This window comes from Silurus aristotelis (genome assembly GCF_946808225.1).
Source record: "Silurus aristotelis genome assembly, chromosome: 18".
NCBI lineage: Eukaryota > Metazoa > Chordata > Actinopteri > Siluriformes > Siluridae > Silurus > Silurus aristotelis.
The window spans coordinates 10,039,259-10,060,268 of NC_139591.1; the positions used below are offsets into that span (position 1 = coordinate 10,039,259).

At 39.9% G+C, this 21,010-nt stretch overlaps 1 protein-coding gene across 18 annotated transcripts in view; it reads left to right on the top strand.

Moving 5' to 3' along the window:
• Positions 1 to 21,010, top strand: part of nbeaa (neurobeachin a) — a 162,560-nt gene that overhangs the window by 97,416 nt on the left and 44,134 nt on the right. For all 18 annotated transcript variants that reach the window (XM_083568985.1, XM_083568998.1, XM_083568986.1 and 15 more), the window contains 10 exons: positions 3,657 to 3,736; positions 7,922 to 7,984; positions 8,932 to 9,029; positions 9,251 to 9,343; positions 10,169 to 10,277; positions 10,672 to 10,753; positions 14,316 to 14,439; positions 16,579 to 16,771; positions 17,821 to 18,756; positions 19,102 to 19,319. In XM_083568985.1, coding sequence (XP_083425111.1) covers positions 3,657 to 3,736; positions 7,922 to 7,984; positions 8,932 to 9,029; positions 9,251 to 9,343; positions 10,169 to 10,277; positions 10,672 to 10,753; positions 14,316 to 14,439; positions 16,579 to 16,771; positions 17,821 to 18,756; positions 19,102 to 19,319 — 1,996 coding nt within the window. The remainder of the gene's footprint in view (positions 1 to 3,656; positions 3,737 to 7,921; positions 7,985 to 8,931; positions 9,030 to 9,250; positions 9,344 to 10,168; positions 10,278 to 10,671; positions 10,754 to 14,315; positions 14,440 to 16,578; positions 16,772 to 17,820; positions 18,757 to 19,101; positions 19,320 to 21,010) is intronic.

Here is a 21,010-nt window from a genome sequence, read left to right on the forward strand (position 1 = left end):
ATGTGGAAGTTTATTTATTATAACCAATATACTGTGTGTACCTTCCCGTGGGCTCACCACCTGCAGGAGGGACCGTAAGGGACGGTGCTGTGAGGACTGGGCAGCAGTCGAAGGCGGGGGCCTGCTTAGACTGCTGCCCCCGCGACCCGAATTACGGATAAGCGGGAGAAAATGAATGAATGAATGAATACTGTGTGTAATAGGACTGTAAAGGATGTGTTGACCAGCAGTTCTTAAGGGCTGGTCTTGAGCTGCGTGTGTGTGTGTGTGTGCAGGTGCGTGCATGTGTGTGTGTGTGTGCATGCGTAGTCTCACTACAGAGCCACTGGAGATCTTATGATACGCCTAATTTATCTACAGTGTGAATGAAATAGTCACACACACGCTGCATGCTGAGGGGGGTTATTTACTGCTCACTGACCAGAGGCCCATAAGCATGCATGTGTTTTGGTGCTCCAAACGTTTGTGTGCTGGGTGCATCTGGTCTACAGTGCTGATTGACCTTCAGACATTGAAGATGCAGTGAAGGAGTTAGGGTTATGGAACGGATCCACTGGGAGATAAACACAGACATGCCTCAGTCATATCCATGGGTTGAATTTGTAGTTTGCAATGTTTTGGAAGTGTTTCTAGACCTTTGATGATAAACTACATACAGTGGGTACGGAAAGTATTCAGACCCCCTTAAATTTTTCACTCTTTGTTATATTGCAGCCATTTGCTAAAATCATTTAAGTTCATTCTTCTTCCTAATGAATGTACACATAGCACCCCATACTGACAGAAAAACACAGAATTGTTGACATTGTTGCAGATTTATTAAAAAAGAAAAACTGAAATATCACATGATCCTAAGTATTCAGACCCTTTGCTGTGACACTCATATATTTAACTCAGGTGCTTTCCATTTCTTCTGATCATCCTTGAGATGGTTCTACATCTTTATTTGAGTCCAGCTGTGTTTGATTATACTGATTGGACTTGATTAGGAAAGCCACACACCTGTCTATATAAGACCTTCCAGATCACAATGCATGTCAGAGCAAATGAGAATCATGAGGACAAAGGAACTGCCTGAAGAGCTCAGAGACAAAATTGTGGCAAGGCACAGATCTGGCCAAGGTTACAAAAAGATTTCTGCTGCACTTAAGGTTCCTAAGAGCACAGTGGCCTCCATAATCCTCAAATGGAAGACGTTTGGGACGACCAGAACCATTCCTAGAGCTGGCCGTCCGGCCAAACTGAGCTATCGGGGGAGAAGAGCCTTGGTGAGAGAGGTAAAGAAGAACCCAAAGATCACTGTGGCTGAGCTTCAGAGATGCAGTCAGGAGATGGGAGAAAGTTGTAGAAAGTCAACTATCACTGCAGCTCTCCACCAGTCGGGGCTTTATGGCAGAGTGGCCCGACGGAAGCCTCTCCTTAGTGTAAGACACATGAAAGCCCGCATGGAGTTTGCTAAAAAACACCTGAAGGACTCCAAGATGGTGAGAAATAAGATTCTCTGGTCTGATGAGACCAAAATAGAACTTTTTGGCCTTAATTCTAAGCGATATGTGTGGAGAAAACCAGGCACTGCTCATCACCTGTTTAATACAGTCCCAACAGTGAAGCATGGTGGTGGCAGCATCATGCTGTGGGGGTGTATTTCAGCTGCAGGGACAGGACAACTGGTTGCAATCGAGGGAAAGATGAATGCGGCCAAGTACAGGGATATCCTGGACAAAAACCTTCTCCAGAGTGCTCTGGAACCTCAGACTGGGCCGAAGGTTTACCTTCCAACAAGACAATGACCCTAAGCACACAGCTAAAATAACGAAGGAGTGGCTTCACAACAACTCCGTGACTGTTCTTGAATGGCCCAGCCAGAGCCCTGACTTAAACCCAATTGAGCATCTCTGGAGAGACCTAAAAATGGCTGTCCACCAACGTTTACCGTCCAACCTGACAGAACTGGAGAGGACCTGCAAGGAGGAATGGCAGAGGATCCCTGAATCCAGGTGTGAAAGACTTGTTGCATCTTTCCCAAAAAGACTCCTGGCTGTATTAGATCAAAAGGGGGCTTCTACTAAATACTGAGCAAAGGGTCTGAATACTTAGGACCATGTGATATTTCAGTTTTTCTTTTTTAATAAATCTGCAACAATGTCAACAATTCTGTGTTTTTCTGTCAGTATGGGGTGCTGTGTGTACATTCATGAGGAAGAAGAATGAACCTAAATTATTTTAGCAAATGGCTGCAATATAACAAAGAGTGAAAAATTTAAGGGGGTCTGAATACTTTCCGTACCCACTGTACATTCAAAGATTTGTAATATTATTGTGTAATAATAAAATGACACTATTATGTATTTCAGGTGATATTTAATCTGTTTATGACCCAGAAACTAGCCACAACCCAAACCTGCTCGGAAGTACACCATTTCAACAAACAGGATCTAAAATTACAAACTGCTTCTTTATAGCCTGTTCTAGTTGAGAAGTAGAGCCTGAGCTCAAATAGAGCAGATGATTCACACTTTGGCCCACATACACCCACTAGCTCTGCATGTAGAAGTGACTAGAAGAGATTGCAGGAAAGACCACACACACACACACACACACACACACACACACACACACACACACACACACACACACAAACACACACCCAGCTGCTCTGGCTAGAAATGTCACATGGTCATCGGTGAGCTAGAACATGGTGGTTAATTACCTTCTCTTCTCACACTCACACACACACACACACACACACACACACAGAGGCAGTTGCATTAATAGTGCACATTTTACTACAACACACACACACACGCACACACAGACAGTTGCATCAATAGTGCACATTTTACTACCACACACAGAGAGAGACAGACAGTTGCATCAAATCAACAGTGAACGCTCCACTGAAACACACACAGTTACATCAACAGTGAACATACACTATATAGTTGCATGCCAGTGAACACTACTGCAAACACACACATAGCTGCATTAAACACACACATACACAGTTGCTTGAACATTTCACTACTACATACACATGCTTAAACACATTTAAACACAGATGCATCAAGTCAACAGTACTACAAACAGGCATGCACACACACAGTTGAATCAAGTCCACACACACACACACACACACACACACACACACACACACACACACCACACACACACATATATACTGGCTAAAGGTGGATTGTGCACTGCAGCTCTGTAAGGTCTGTGTTGGTAAAAATTATGCAACTGCGCCTTTACAATGACAGTATTTTGTGCATCAATTTTGTAGTTATTATTTGATAAGCTTCTTGATATGTTTATTAATGAAACCAAAAGGGCACATTTGATTTTTTAGAGCCAGTAAAGTACACGCACCAGAGAGGCCCGGGCTCTGCGGGTGTACAAGAAAAATAAATGCGGCACTTCAGAGGTTCCATATTTAGCCAATTTATTAATGTGCTGAGACTCAGGCGTGTGAACTCTTCCCATCGTGAGCTTAGTTTAAGACCAGAAAAGCACAGAGGGCTTAAAACAATCACACAGACACTTAAATGTATTTCTGGTGGGATGTTTTATTCCAGTTCTCTTCATTTCCAAAGTACAGTAAAAGCATTGGACTGCACTGCTCTTAGATCTAACTCTGTGTGTGTTTGTGTTTTCAGATGGTTCTCGGCCCACACAAAAGGAGATCATCTCTCTGCGTGCCTTCATGCTCCTTTTCCTCAAGCAGCTCATTCTCAAGGTGAGCATCACTTACACTAAATAAATAAAGAAATTATGGTGTGTTAAGTGAGTAATAAAACATGACAGGATTGATTATAGTCCTCTAATGGAACATTCTAAGCGGTTTTATTTTTGCAATACTCTATTGCAACTTTTAAAGAAAATAAATGAATTTGTATTTGATCAAGTGAAAAAAGTATTCAATCCTGAACCAATCAGCAAGAATTCTGACTCCCACACCCAAATTAGTCTTGTCCCTTTAAGAAATTAATCCTAATATCAACTCTTGAAATGTATAAAATACACCTGTCGAAGAATCAACCTCTTCCATTCAAACCTCTCCACCACTATGGGCAAGACCAAAGAGCTGTCAAAGGATGTCAGGGACAAGATTGTAGACCTTCAAAAGGCATAAATGGGCTACAAGACCATCAGATTTTTGCCTTGGCCATATGTTTTGGTTCACTGTCATGCTAAAAGTCCCAACTATGACCCATTTTCAGTGTTCTTGCTGAGGTCAGAAGGTTCTCATCCAAGATTTTACAGTACATGGCACCATTCATGTGGTGAAGTCTTCCTGTACCCTTGTACGGTGTTGGCAGGGGCAGTGTAGCTAGACAGCATTGGATGGTGGTCTGTAGGATGGCTTTGGAGGTGAAGAAGAGAGTGAGAACTGAAAAAGAAAAAGATGGTGGAAACTGAAGGTGAAGACTGTAGTGGTTCAGGGAAGAGGTCAGACAGGGGCTCGGTGGTGGTGAAGAGGTGCTGAATGATTGGGCAACTACTGCAGAAGTAATAAGGGAGACAGCTAAGAAGGTACTTGATGTGACATCTGGAAAGGAAGATAAAGATACGTGGTGGTGGAATGAGGACGTGCAGGACAGCAAAAGGAGAAAGAGGTTGGTGAAACAGAATTGGGATCGACAGAGTGATAATAAAAGTAGGCAGGAGTACAAAGTGATGTGGCAACAGTTGAAGAGGGATGTGGCTAAAGCAAAGGAAAAGGCATATGAGGAGCTGTATGAGAAGTTGGACACTAAGAAAAGAGAAAAGGATTTAGCAGGGAAGGATGTGCTACAAGTTAAAGCAATAAAGGGTGGAGATGGAAGTGTGTTAACTAGTGAGGAGAGTGTGTTGAGAAGATGGAGGAAGTATTTTGAGCGACTGATAAATGAGGAACATGAGAGAGAGAGAGAAGGTTGGATGGTGTGGAGTTGGTGAAGCAGGAAGTGGATAGGATTTGTAAGGAGGAAGAGAGAGCAGTGATTAAGAGGATGAAGAGGGGAAAGTCAGTTCCACCAGAAAACTTACCAGTAGAAGCATGGAGATTTTTAAGGGGGAAATGGCAGAGGAATTTTTAACCAGATTGTTTAACAAAATTTTGGAAGGTGAGAGGATGCCTGAGGAATGGGGAAGGAGTGTGCTGGTACCGGTTTTTAAGAATAAGGGAGATGTGCAGACCTGCAGTAACTACAGGGGAATAAAGTTGATTAGTCACACCATGAAGTTATGGGAAAGAGTAGTGGAAGCCATTCTGAGAGAAGAGGTGACTATCTGTGAGCAACAGTATAGTTTTATGCCAAGGAAGAGCACTACAGACGCGTTATTTGCTTTGAGAATGTTGATGGAGAAGTATAGAGAAGGTCAAAAGAAGTTGCATTGTGTGTTTGTGGATTTAGAGAAAGTGAAAGGAGTTGTGGTATTATATGAGGTCTGGTGTGTCAGAGAAGTATGTGAGGGTGGTGCAGGACATGTATAAGGACAGTGTGACAGCAGTGAAGTGTGCAGTAGGAACAACAGACTGGTTTAAGGTGGAGGTTGGACTGCATCAAGGATCGGCTCTGAGCCCTTTCTTGTTTGCAGTGGTGATGGACAGGTTGACGGACAAGGTCAGACAGGAGTCTACGTGGACTATGATGTTTGCGGATGATATTGTAATTTGTGGTGAGAGTAGGGAGCAGGTGGAAAAGAGCCTGGAGAGGTGGAGGTATGCGCTGGAGAGAAGGGGAATGAAAGGCAGTAGGAGTAAGACAGAGTACATGTGTGTACATGAGAGGGAGGGCAGTGGAGTGGTGCAGTTGCAGGGACAAGAGGTGGTGAAGGTGGAGGAGTTTAAGTACCTGGGGTCAACTGTGCAAAGTAATGGAGAGTGTGTTAGAAAAGTGAAGAAATTAGATTTTTTTTGGAAGTGATGAGGATGGACAGGATTGGAAACGAGTTTATTAGAGGGACAGCGCATGTAGAACATTTTGGAGACAACGTGAGAGAGGCCCGATTCAGATGGTTTGGACATGTGCAGAGGAGGGACATGGGGGATATCGGTAGAAGAATGCTGAGAATGGAGCCACCAGGAAGTAGGAAAAGAGGATGACCGAGGAGGAGTTTTATGGATGTGGACAAGGAGACATGCAGGTAGTTGGTTTGAAAGAGGCAGATGTAGAGGAAAGAGTAGTATGGAGACGGATGATCCGCTGTGGCGACCCCTAATGGGAGCAGCCGAAAAAAGAAGAAGAATATGGACAAATGATAAAGGACATGTTTGTCCAGGCAGAAGACTCATTGTTTCAATATTTTAAAAATATATCAAAACACCGTCCAGCATGACATGACAATTTGGAGGTTTGTTTGAGGCTAGCTACCATCAGCTAATGCCCAGATTATGAAACTTTGATTGTATTTAGTATTCAAGTCATCAGAATAAGAGAAATACCCTATCTGTTGTAATCTACTGCAGTCTAGGTGCTTTGTGTTTAGTGATAAAAGCATTAATAGCAACATTATTGTTATTATTTTTATTGTAAATAATTATGAATTCTATGTAGATAAATGCAGTAAAATTTGTTTTATTTTAAACTGAAATAATTTTGAAACTTTGTTCAATTTTTTGTAAGATTTCATTGAGTTGGTAGTTTTTTGCATGATAAGTTAGATCATCATGCAAAAATGAGTCGTCACCCCTGGTATAAAGTATGATATTTTCTGCATTGTCTGACTTTTAAAGGTGTAGCATTTTCGAAAACAATTTTAAAATATACCTTTTAAAAAATGGCAGTAAACACAAAATCAAGATATAATTGGATGATGATATTTCTTTCTCTATTCATGTGTGCATTGTGATTTAGTAAGCACCAGAAGTTGTTCAGAGGTGTTCAGAACATTTGTTGGTAGAGGTGTTCATCTGGTTGTTTCTTAGGATTTAGATGAATCAGTTTTTTTCTTCAATCATTTTTACATTTGTTATAGATATATATAGTTTATGATAGTGCTTTCATGTACACTGTCATTTTAATCAGCATGCTATTGTGTTCACCCTGAGAGAGTGTCAGAGGGCCAGTGTGGTAGACAGAGATGACCTGTGTGTGTGCAAAATCTCTTCTCGTTATTCATTGAATGCGAATTCATATAAAATCTGCAATCAGAAATAAACTGTCTGTTTTCATTAAAACACAGAGGCAAAACTAAGATGTTTATTGGGCTGAAGATGTTTATCCTCATTCCTCTTAAAGATGTGGTGAGGTGTTGTGGGGCAGCTGAGTAGAAATGTATTTGTTCATTGTTTTTATGTTCCATAAAACTCTAAAAGCTCCCAGTACTTAAGCGGCCAGGATCACAGGGAGAATTGCGTTGTGGATTATTGCTTAGAAGGTTTGTGTGTGCGTGTGTGCGTGTGCGTGTGCGCGCGTGTGCGCGTGTGCTTGTGTGCGTGTGCTTTTGTGCATACTGTCTCAGACAGATAGAAATGCCACATGGACACTGTGTCCTAGCTTTAGGGCTGTTGTTGTTGTGAAGAGCGTCAGACTGTTGCTAAGCAGCACGCTTGATTCGTTTAGCTGCTATGACTTCTGTTTCAGATATGTTTCGTTGTTTTTCTCGTTGTCTCGCTTTACATTCAGATATCGTATGCATTTATGGCCTGTTCAAGTGGCTGCCCTTTAACTGTTATTTTCTTCTAATTAAATCAGTAATGGTATGTGCATGTGAGTCATCAGTTGATAATGAATGTACTGTATATTTCTATTTCAACACACACACACACACACACACACACACACACACACACACACACACACACACACACACACACACGCATACAATGATGAACAATTCTTTACTGTGATTTACTTGACATTGTCCTTAGTGGTAATGTGCTGTGAAAAAGACATGTGTAAAATGTCATGATGTGTGCATGGTGGTGTTTCTGCAGGACCGTGGTGTGAAAGAGGACGAATTACAGAGCATCCTGAACTACCTGTTAACCATGCATGAGGTACTGAACTCCCAAAAAAAAGTGTAATAAACATATTTTAGAACAGTTAATATCTCTCTCTCTCTCTCTCTCTCTCTCTCTCTCTCTCTCTCTCTCTCTCTCTCTCTCTCTCTCTCTCTGTCTCACATACACATACACACACTGACAACTCTCTATTACACATAAACAGTACCTGCTTTTACTGTTTGTATGTGTGTGCACGTGTGTGTATGAGAAATATTCGCTGTTCTAAAGACTATTTATTACACTCTTTCTGAATACAGTGTAAATGTAAAGCCTGTTCTGCTTATATTATAATATCAATATTTTCTCGGTGCTCTCGACTGCAAATATTTTTTTCTCTCTCTCTATTTGCAATTATTTTACTCATCTTTTTTCAAGGTTTCAATTCCTTTGTCTATAACTTACATTTTCTGTCTGAATAAATTTTTTATTTGCTCTTTCTTTCTTCCTTTTTTTTTAAGTTACAAATTTATTTCTATAGTGCTTTTCACAATGGATATTATCTCAGAATTTAAGAGTTATAGAACAAAATATTTAAATATAAGTGAATGATGTGTATGTTTCCTTGATGGGCAGCCTGGGGTAACTATGGCAAGGAAAAACTCTCTTAGATATTATGAGGAAGAAACCTTAAGTGGAACCAGACTCAAAAGCAAACCCATCCTCATTTGGGTGATACTGTATCAAGAGTGTGATTATAAATAATAAAACAATACACCAGAGATACCATGAGCACCAGAGTGATTATAAATAATGTCCTTTCTACAGTCTCGGGATATGCTTTCTTTCTTTCTTTCTTTTTTCTCTCGGCTTTTTTCCATTTATTCTTTCTGCATTTGTCTATTTCCTGCTTTCCTTCATTTATTTGGTTTGTTGCTTGTTTGTTTATTTCTTGCTAATTTGATTGCTTGCTTGATTACTTCTCTACCTCCTTCTCTCTGTAGGATGAGAATATTCATGATGTTCTGCAACTTTTGGTTGCTCTGATGTCTGAACATCCAGCCTCAATGATCCCAGCGTTTGACCAGAGAAATGGGATACGGTGAGCAACTAAAGCACACGCAGATGTCACTTGTATAAACTGAAGTAAATTAGGCCAGACTCCCCCCCCCCCCCCCCCCCCCCCCCACACACACACACACCAACACCACCAGTAGCTTCACTGAGTATTGTTCAGCACACAGTCAGATTGTCTGTCAGCTAAAGACCTTTTCTGATGAATCGTGATGATGCTAAAAGTGTTCTGTTTTTTTACCTCCATAGGGTCATCTATAAACTCCTAGCTTCGAAGAGTGAAAGCATTCGGGTACAAGCGCTCAAAGTACTCGGCTATTTTCTCAAGCACCTCGGACACAAGTGAGTGACTTAAGTTTTTTGTTTTAGGCCAAGATAGAAGTGTTGGAGTTTCTATTTGATATCAATTTCATATTACTTTTAGATTTGTGCTTATTCATTGTGGTGTATTTTGCAGTTTTTGGAAATTGGTTATGAAAGCAATTATGACAGCTCACTCCAGAAGGCAGCAGCTGTCAGGGAGATGAACTCAAACAGTTCAGGCAAAATAATCAGTCTGACAGAGCATGCATCTCTTATAACCATCTCTTATAACCACCTAAAGAAAATAATTCTGGGAAAGTCAATCCTTAAGATTGCAAAGTTTTGATTTAGTGATATTGAAAGCAGAAATAGTTCACGAAACTTTAGAACACAGTGTACCAACAACTCAGATCAGAAAAAAAGGAATTAAAGATAATCCTATAATCTCAATAATCTGATGAGGATCGGACTGGCTGAGGCTGTGCCCTGAAGGAAAACTGTTATTGTTGGCATGCAATTGGCTGAATAAGCAAGTATGGCCTCTGTACAGACACACACACACACACACACACACACACACACACACACACACACACACACACACACACACACACGCACACACACTTGGACTTAAAGTGTTAAAGGGTCTTAAGAAATTGACATACAAATTACATTTGTGTCACTTTCAAATTGTGTGTGTGTTTGTCTTTGTAGTTTGAAGGGTCAGTAATATGTATAATCCACGTAGCCAATTTATTTCAATGAAGTAGTAATACTGCCTTTCATGAATATTTCTCTGTGTTTGTGTGTGTGTGTGTGTGTGTGTGTGTGTGTGTGTGTGTGTGTGTGTGTGTGTGGTTGCAGGAGGAAAGTGGAGATCATGCATACACACAGCCTCTTTACACTCCTGGGAGAGAGATTAATGATGCACACCAACACTGTGACTGTAACAACCTACAACACACTTTATGAGGTAGGCCAGAATGCCAGTTTTGCCAGTGGTTCAAGTGTATAACTATATCAGTGGTACAAATGTATGTCACAATTTATGTCAATGAGTGTTAGTGGCACAAGTGTTTTAGAGTGTCAGTGTTATGAGTGTTTTAGAATTGCCAACCTTTCGAATGTGCTATTTTATTTTACACCAGCCAGTCCTTAATTGCCTCCATTAGTGTCTTAACACATGACCAGATCTTGATTAATGTCTCCTCGGTGATGTCATCTTTTATATACTGGTCAGTATACAAGGCTGGGCTACACTCAGTAGTCTGTTATATACATTTGCAAAGTAATGCTACAGCATAGAAATTACAATGTCATGAACTGTATATGTTTATTGCATTATTTAAATATTGCTGTTTTTACAGATTCTGACAGAACAGGTGTGCACTCAGGTGGTTCATAAACCTCACCCAGAGCCTGACTCTACTGTCAAGATCCAGAACCCCAGTAAGTTTATTGACAAAATAACAGACATGAGGAAGCCTAATAAACACACACACACTATAAACATTTACTTATATACTAATATATACAGTGTGTGTGTGTGTGTGTGTGTGTATATGTGTATGTGTATGTGTATGTGTGTGTGTGTGTGTGTGTGTGTGTGTGTGTGTGTGTGTGTGTGTGTGTGTGTGTGTGTGTGTGTGTGTAACTATGGCTGCATTACTAGATCATGTTCCTGCCAAGCGGTTGCCTATAATGTAGTTCTTTATATAGCAAATTTTGTTCAACTAACAAATAAGCACCTCAGCTTTCAGAACCACAATGATCTTGATGTTGCGATCGTAAATCCTGTAAAAAAAAAAAGCCTGTAAGCATCAATGACTTGTACGTATGCTGAAATTTCCAATTTTCAATTAGCAGCTCAGAGTTTCTACAGTATGATATCAGAATCAGAAATAGCTTTATTACCAAGTATGTTTACACACACAAGGAATTTGACTTGGCTTCAGGAGCTTCTAGTGCAGTACAGTACAGACAAAATTTAACAAAATATTAAACCAGACAGTTAAATAATGCAATATATAAAATATAAAAAATATTAAAAGAGTAAAAATATTGTTAAATCAATGTACAGATGTTATTTACAAGTGTGCAGGTTACAAATGAACTATTGGATTCTATGTATTAATGTCTCAGGTATGATGGACAATGTGTAGTTATGAATATTTTAATTGTTCATGCTGATTATAGCCTGCGTGAAAAAAACTTCTTTGTGCCTGGCTGTAGCGCCGACCAGAAGGCAACAATTCGAAAAGAGAGTGGGCTGGGTGTGTGGGTTCCAAAGTGATTTTCTTAGCCCTTTTCTCCACTCTGGATGAGTAAAGATCTTGAAGATTGGGCAGTGGGGCACTTTTTCCCTGTTTGTTCTGTATACAAACTGAAGGGGATCCAGTAGAGGTCCAGCGAAGTTCTTTAGGTAGGCTAGTAGCAGTCTTTCAAATGACTTCATGATCACAGATGTGAAAGCAACAGGTCTGAAATCATAAAAAACAGTGATTTGGGGATTTTGAGGACCGGAATGATCGCGCAGCATTTGAAGCAGCAGGAAACCACACACAGCTCCAGTGATCTGTTAAAGATCTGAGTGAAGATGGGGGTCAGTAGGTCAGCACAGACTTTTAGGCAGGCAGGTGAAAGACCGTCTGGGCCAGAAGCTTTCCTAGTCATCTGTCTTCTGAAGACTCAATTCACATCCTCTACACATACCTTAAGTGCAGGTTGAATATAGAGGGAGGCAGGACGGGGTGTTACGGGGTGTTAGGTGAATGTGTAAAGTGCAGATCAGAGGGGGTGGTGGGTTGTAGACTGGGCTTTTTTTAAACTGAAAGTAGAACACATTCAGATCTTCAGCCAGTTGTTGATTCTCCACAGACTGTGGGGGTGGTGACTTGTACTTGGTCATGTTCCTCAGACCAGTCCATACTGACGCTGGGTTGTTCCAGCTTTTCAAAGTAGGTTTTTTTTAGCCAATCTGATCTCCTTTGTTAGTTTGTTCCTGGCCTGGTTATACAAGATTTAATTCCCACTTCTGTAAGCATCTTATTTGGCATGACGAAACTGTTTGAGTGTCCCAGTAAACCACAGTTTATCATTATTGAATAATAAGAATGACCTGTTAATTAAGTTACAGTCTCCGTGAGCTCATCCAGATCGGTGGCTGCAGCTTCAAAACACTCCAGCCAGTGCAATCGAAGCAGGCTTGTAAATCCTGCTCTGCTTCATTAGTCCATCATTTAACAGTCCTTAATACAGGTTTAGCTGATTTTTTTTTGCCTGTAGGTTGGTATGAGATGAACTAGACAGTGATCAAAGAGCCCCAAAGCTGCTTGTGGGACAGAGTGATATGCATCCTTTTTTGGGGTGTAACAGTGATCTAAAATATAACTGTCTCTGGCGGAACATGTAACATGTTGTCTGTATTTTCGCAGTTCACAGAAAAAGATTCGCTTTGTTAAAATCTCCAAGTATAAATTAAAAAAGAGTCTCCGTTTCAGTTATTTGTTGCAGCGATGCGCTCATGCATGTGTCTGGAGGAATGTACACATTGGTGAGAATGAAAGAGGAAAACTCCAGTGGCAAGTAGAAGGTTTTATAGTTTATAAACAGTGCCTCTAGATTAGGACCGCATATCTTTTTCAGCGTTGTTACATTCAAACACCCACCTTTCACCAACTCTTGTTTTCCCAGTTAACTTCGCGATGTGATCTGAACAGCTGGAAGCCGGGCAGATGTAGCGTGTTGTTTGAAATGGCTTCACTCAGCCAGATTTTAGTGAAGCACAATGCAGCAGAGTTTGAAAAGTACTTGTTGACCGGGTGAGAAGAAGTAGTTCATCCGTTTTATAAGGAAGCGAACGGACATTCCCGAGATGAATGCTTGGGAGCGCAGTTCGAAAACAGTACAAAAAGACACGCCTCGGCACAAACCAGTGCGCCGGCACAAATACCTTAACCACTGAGCTCCTGTCCTCCGTGCCTTAAAGCACAAATATTTTCTTCTGGATTAGAAAGGTTCCTAATTTGATCGGTGTTGATCTAATGAAGTAAAAACACTTCGGTGATTCTGTCAGCCAGCAACACAATGTAACATTTGGTTTGTGTTTGCAGCTAAATGCTGAGTGACAGTGATTCGCTTCATAAATCTCCATAAGACACATTTTATTGGATGCATCTTGACTTTCAGTAGCGGTTCTTGAATCTGAGAAAGAGTCTGTCTGAGATCAAATTGCAGGTTAATATTAATGTGCTCATTACTGTATTGATTTTGTTGTAACAGCTCAGGTACTTGTATGGTGGATGTTTTTGAAAAACGATAAACAGTTTTTAAACCTTGCTTTGATGAAATGTTAATTTAGCAGTTTAGAAAGAAGTCTCCAGTGTCAGTGCTTTAAAACAGACCGAGATGAAGCTGTAATTTCTTCTGACAGTGGAGAGTCTTTATGATGGAGGACTGCAAAGTTTTAAACAGTATAACAAACTTGATAAAATAATGACAAAAATTTATTTTTACTTATTGACTGTATAAGAATGGACAAAAAAGAGATTGGAAAGAGAATAACTGCCTATAGATATTTTGCAGGCATTTAAAAACATTATTTGTAACTGCAAATGTATAAAAAGTCGCATGTATAAACGTATAAAATCGCATATCTATTAATGAATAAAAAATGTAGTATTTGAAATAAAACACAACGTGGTGGGTTATTACTGATGCTCAGCTTCAGGGTAGTAACTGAATAACACTACTTGGCATTAGAAAAGTCCTGCTGCTGGTTCTAAAGCATACAGCTTTCCCTTTGAAGACAATTTGCAGTTATGGCAATGAAAGGTAATAAGTTGTATAAATTTGATATTCACTGGAAATGTATATACTATAAGAATAGGAATTTTCAAAGTTAAGTAGATACCATTAAAGCACACTCATAATTTTTAAAGAATATAAAAAATGACAGCATTTTATTTTTGTGTTGTGATGAAGCATTTCTGTTCTCTGCGCTCTCTTTTAGTGATTCTAAAGGTAGTGGCGACTCTGCTGAAGAACTCCACGCCCAGCGCTGAGCTGATGGAGGTGCGCCGCCTCTTCCTGTCCGATATGATCAAGCTCTTCAGCAACAGCAGAGAGAACAGACGGTATGTAGTTAGACACACATCAGAGATACGCACACAGAGGTTCACTATTGGGGTTATCATTATAACCTTGTTTTACAAACTAAAATAAAAAAAAATATATATATACAGTGAGGAAAATAAGTATTTGAACACCCTGCTATTTTGCAAGTTCTCCCACTTAGAAATCATGGAGGGGTCTGAAATTGTCATCGTAGGTGCATGTCCACTGTGAGAGATATAATCTAAAAAAAAAAAATCCAGAAATCACAATATATGATTTTTATTTATTTGTATGATACAGCTGCAAATAAGTATTTGAACACCTGTCTTTCAGCTTGAATTCTGACCCTCAAAGACCTGTTAGTCTGCCTTTAAAATGTCCACCTCCACTACATTTATTATCCTAAATTAGATGCACCTGTTTGAGGTCGTTAGCCGCATAAAGACACCTGTCCACCCCATACAATCAGTAAGAATCCAACTACTAACATGGCCAAGACCAAAGAGCTGTCCAAAGACACTAGAGACAAAATTGTACACCTCCACAAGGCTGGAAAGGGCTACGGGGAAATTGCCAAGCAGCTTGGTGAAAAAAGGTCCACTGTTGGAGCAATCATTAGAAAATGGAAGAAGCTAAACATGACTGTCAATCAACCTCGGACTGGGGCACCATGCAAGATCTCACCTCGTGGGGTCTCAATGATCCTAAGGAAGGTGAGAAATCAGCCCAGAACTACAAGGGAGGAGCTGGTCAATGACCTGAAAAGAGCTGGGACCACCGTTTCCAAGGTTACTGTTGGTAATACACTAAGACGTCATGATTTGAAATCATGCATGGCACGGAAGGTTCCCCTGCTTAAACCAGCACATGTCCAGGCACGTCTTAAGTTTGCCAATTACCATTTGGATGATCCAGAGGAGTCATGGGAGAAAGTCATGTGGTCAGATGAGACCAAAATAGAACTTTTGGGTCATAATTCCACTAAACGTGTTTGGAGGAAGAAGAATGTTGAGTACCATCCCAAGAACACCATCCCTACTGTGAAGCATGGGGGTGGTAGCATCATGCTTTTTGGGTGTTTTTCTGCACATGGGACAGGGTGACTGCACTGTATTAAGGAGAGGATGACCCGGGCCATGTGTTGCGAGATTTTGTGGAACAACCTTCTTCCCTCAGTTAGAGCATTGAAGATGGGTCGAGGCTGGGTCTTCCAGCATGACAAAGACCCGAAGCACACAGCCAGGATAACCAAGGAGTGGCTCTGTAAGAAGCATATCAAGGTTCTGGCATGGCCTAGCAAGTCTCCAGACCTAAACCCAATAGAGAATCTTTGAAGGGAGCTCAAACTCCGTGTTTCTCAGCGACAGGCCTGAAACCTGACTGATCTAGAGAAGATCTGTGTGGAGGAGTGGGCCAAAATCCCTCCTGCAGTGTGTGCAAACCTGGTGAAAAACTACAGGAAACGTTTGACCTTTGTAATTGCAAACAAAGGCTACTGTACCAAATATTAACATTGACTTTCTCAGGTGTTCAAATACTTATTTGCAGCTGTATCATACTAATAAATAGTTAAAAAATCATACATTGTGATTTCTGGATTATTTTTTTTTAGATTATGTCTCTCACAGTGGACATGCACCTACGATGACAATTTCAGACCCCTCCATGATTTCTAAGTGGGAGAACTTGCAAAATAGCAGGGTGTTCAAATACTTATTTTCCTCACTGTGTGTGTGTATATATATATATATATATATATATATATATATATATATATATATATATATATATATATATATATATATATATATATATATATATATATATAATATGTAAAAATGCATCTTTTTGGCCAGCTTAATATTTTCCTCATTCTGCAGTGAGCAGATGGAACAGGAACACACAGTGTCAAAACTGTAGAGAGCAGTGTTAGAGCTGAAGCAAGAACTGTACAATTTCTGCAAAACAGATGTTTCGTTTTAATTTAACATCTGATAATAGAACTGTGAAATGTTGTACTTACTGCTGTATCACTGCCTGGTTTTAGCTATATTGGTAATTGTGTGTGTGTGTGTGTGTGTGTGTGTGTGTGTGTGTGTGTGTGTGTGTGTGTGTGTGTGTGTGTGTGTGTGTGTGTGTGTGTGCGATCATTGTTGTAGGTGTTTGCTGCAATGTTCAGTGTGGCAGGACTGGATGTTCTCTCTGGGTTACATTAACCCCAAGAATCCAGAAGAACAGAAGATCACTGAGATGGTGTACAACATTTTCCGCATCCTCCTGTATCACGCCATCAAATACGAATGGGGAGGCTGGCGTGTGTGGGTGGACACACTCAGCATTGCCCACTCCAAGGTTGGCACACATTTAGCAACTTTCAGCATTCTTTTAAATATCTCCTGGCATCTCATTCTGATCAGTGTGTACTCTCTAGTTATTGTAAGTAAATATCCTTTTTTTTTTTGTTTGTTTTGTTTTGTTTTTTACCATTGTTTATAAACCTCAGTTTTTACATCAATTAAATTGGCAGTCTTTAAGTATTTGTAGACATGACTGAAATAAATACAGTGTAGTCTATAAATCTCTATTAATGTCTTCAGCAGTCAAAAGCTAATATGATTTAATTGGAAAAAATAAATTAAACAAGCTCATTATTTGATTACATTTGCAGAGAAATTACACAAAAAATGAATAGTTGTTTTAGAAGTAATCTAATTTTCATTTCTTCTGACTGCTTTTGTTTTTGTGAATGCTTGTGCTTACAATCAGAATCCCCACATACTTTGCGGTAATGGAAAAAGAAAAAAATAAACATGACACAATTGTGTATAAAATGAAACCGTGGTATATTCCATCACATCTAACATTAAAGCACAGGAACTATTAAAGTTAAAAGTAGAGGTACTGTATGAGGATCTTACCTATTGCAGTTACTTATGCAGTGCAGTTACTTATGCTTTCTCAAATGCTTTGTCTTATCAAGACTGTCACATCCACCTTTTAAAAAAATAAAACAACAGTTTTTTTTCTTTGAATTATAAAGATGTAAAATTGAATGACTGACTATTAGAAGAGAGGGTTTCTGTTGTTCCGTCAGTACAGAACAACATGATTGGCCTTGGGAATTCCATATATGGTATGTAATAAAGACTAAATATATGGAGTTCAAGTTATATTTTAGTTAAATATTTGGATTTCGTAATAGTTTTTCTTTTAAACAGTTTTGAATGCTGAATATTTAAATAGAATAGAATAGAATATTAATATATAAGCCAGTAAAACCATTCAGTTTGCTGTAGAGCTGCACCATTTCAACAGGAAAGGTGTCTGAGCATGTGGTTGAGAACTTGTGTCTCGTAAATACAGTAAATGTTTGAGGCTAAGCTTGTTAAATTCTCCAACAGGTGACCTATGAAGCGCATAAGGAGTATTTAGCTAAGATGTACGAGGAATATCAGCGACAGGAGGAGGAGAACATGAAGAAAGGAAAGAAGGGCTCAGTGAGCACCATCTCGGGTCTTTCGGCACAGCCAGCATCTGTCAATGGCGCCTTGGAGACACGTGAAACAGACGACACGTCTCAGACACACACACCAGAGAGTGAGGCTGAGTACACAGAGAACAGTGAGCCACAAAACCTGCTCACAGACGCAAAGGAGCAAGTCCATGTTCATGAGCTTCTGGTGGACATCAAGGCTGAGAAGGTGGAGGCCACTGAGGTGAAACTTGATGATCTGGACTTGTCTCCAGAGGCTCTGAGTGGCGGAGGAGGAATGGAAAACGGCCCACTAGTGGAGGTGGACTCGCTGCTGGATGCTGCATACTGTGTGCACAAGCTCAATGGAGACTTGGCCACCAAGGATGAGGAGGAACCAGTCATGAGGACAAGCGAAAATGATGCCAACCTGGGGCCCCTGATTACGCTGGATGACGAGAAGGACATTGCACCCAGCAACAATGGCTTCCTCTTTCCAAAAATTGAAGAGAAGTTGCTCCCCTCTCTGGCCACGCCTGAGCCACTGCCTCTATCTGGCCCAGAGCAGGTGCCTGCTGCACCCACCATGCCTACCTCTGTACCTGTGTCAAGTGCCAGTGATGACCTCAGCCTGCTGGCCCACATGACATCATGTGGCTCTGATCTGGCACCCGATAATGACAGCTTTAAGCTGCAAAGCTCGCTGGCTGATATCAGCACACTAACAGAGGGCAGTGAGAGTGGCATAGGGGAGGCAATAACAGTGAAGAGCGGAGACGCCATCAGCACTGTGTCAGACACTGAGAGGTCAGATGATGGCAAGGACAAAGAGATGAAAAAGATCCAAACAACAGCCACGACACAGGTACCAGCAGCATGTCTCGCATACAACATTAGTTGTTGTTGTTGTTTTTTTGTTTTGTTTTGTTTTTTTTTACACCATGAAAAATAATGTTAGGGTTTTAAAAACAGAAAAAAAAAAATATTAATGAATTAGTGAACATGATTAAATCTTTTTTATAATTTGTGAACAAATATAATTTTTATAGTTGTACCAGTTTTAATAAGTTTCTTTTTGTGTATGCCTTGCCCTTTCATTAAATTGCAGTTAGACTTTCTTCACAAACCTTATGTGTTTCTTTGATCAGTGTGTTGAAATGAAGAAAAACAATAAATAAATTGAGTGAACAATCAAGTGTTGTACCTGCAGGCTCTGCACGGGCGCTCAGGCAGTCAGATGGAGCGGGATCTGCGGGTTGATCTTGGTTTCAGAGGTATGCCCATGACTGAGGAGCAGCGGCGGCAGTTTAGCCCTGGACCGCGCACCACCATGTTCCGTATTCCAGAGTTCAAATGGTCCCCCATGCACCAGCGCTTACTCACAGACCTGCTGTTTGCCCTTGAGACAGACGTGCATGTCTGGAGGAGGTGAGTGCTGTTATTCTGTTTTTTTCCTCCATCTGTCATGGCAAAACATCAATCATTTTACAGATTCATTATCAATCCAAGAATCCACAGGCATGTTTTTCTGTAGTGATGTGTATATGGTCAAGGACAAACTTTTTTTGTAGAAAATAAGAATGCAGTTCAGAGCATAAGTAAAACATACTTTAAAATTAAAACAGATTCTATAACTTTTATATAAGGAATAATGAATGTACTATTGTGCAACAAGGGACAATTATTTAACTAATTCCATTGCTTGTATTACTGGAAAAAACAAAACCAATGTTGTATTCATTGTAAGTAGGCATTAGCTTTTGCGTCTATTCAGCTGATATAGTATAGGCTGTATACTATATACAGTTTGTGTGCTCCTTTTGAAGTGGCTCTCTACAGAAATATAAATAATGTAAATTATGTCGATTCTCAGTATTCACACTTATTTTTGATAGTCTACATTAGGTCCATCAAAAAAATACATTTTAGCTCACTCTAAATGTATGAAACTGGATATGCTAATGCTCATAATCCATTCATCCAAAATAAATATCCCTCTCTCACAGCTAACACAGTTTTCATGAGGACCAAATAAGTTATTAGGAGGACAAAAGCTGGAGAAAATAAACAAACATAAATTATATGACAGCACTGTGAGATCTATTATCCAAAGACAGAAATATAAGGTAGATCTCCGCCACCACAGAGAATGTGGTGGCTGTGACAGAAGTGCTAAAGCAAGAAGTGCAATTGCCAGAGAAATTGGCAAAATTTCAGATACAACACTAAAAGAGATACATAGCTTACTGGCTGAAGTGGGAGTATAGACCTCAACAATATTATCGGCACTTCACACATCTGGTCTTTATGGGAAAGTGACCAGAATAAGCCACTTCTTAGAAAGGACTTGATAGAAAATCTGAGAGCTTTTGATGTGATCCAATGAAAATACGTTGAGTCACTTAGTCTAAAGCCAAAGCAAAATGTTTTGTGCAAACCAAAGACAGACAACACCCACATAGCACCATTCCTCTGATCAGGCATGGTGATGGCAGCCTAATGTTCTGTAGCTACTTTTCAGCAAGAGGAACTCAAAAGCTGGTTGCAATCACAGCAACATAGACCAAGCCAAAAAGTAGCAAATTGCTGAATGCTGAGTTAAAGCCCAGATTTTAATCCAATTAGAAATTTAGGGCATGACCTGAAAATTGCTGTCCACCAACATTCTCCTTCGTATTTGGCAGTGTTGGAGAAAAGGTGCATTGAGTAATGGAAAAAACTGCCAAAGTGATAAAGTGCAACGCTCGTAGAGACGCATCCGAGACAAGTAAAATCTGTCGCTACTGCAAAAGGTGTATTCACACAGAGGGGGGTGAATATTTAGCAATATACATAGATATATAAAAAATATAATTCCATTCTGTTATAACTTAGATTTTGAGGCATAAGGGTGTGTTCTATAGGCATTGTATATATAAAATAATAATATATATTTTTACATACTAATTTCATTCCACCTACATTAAATATTTCATAAATAAAATATTAATAATTATTATTGTGTGTGTGTGTGTGTGTGTGTGAGTGTGTGTGTGTGTATAATAAATAATTTTTCAGTGGAGTTTTTTGGGTTTGTTTATAACTGAGTAAAGAAAGGATGTCATGAACAAATGTGTGTT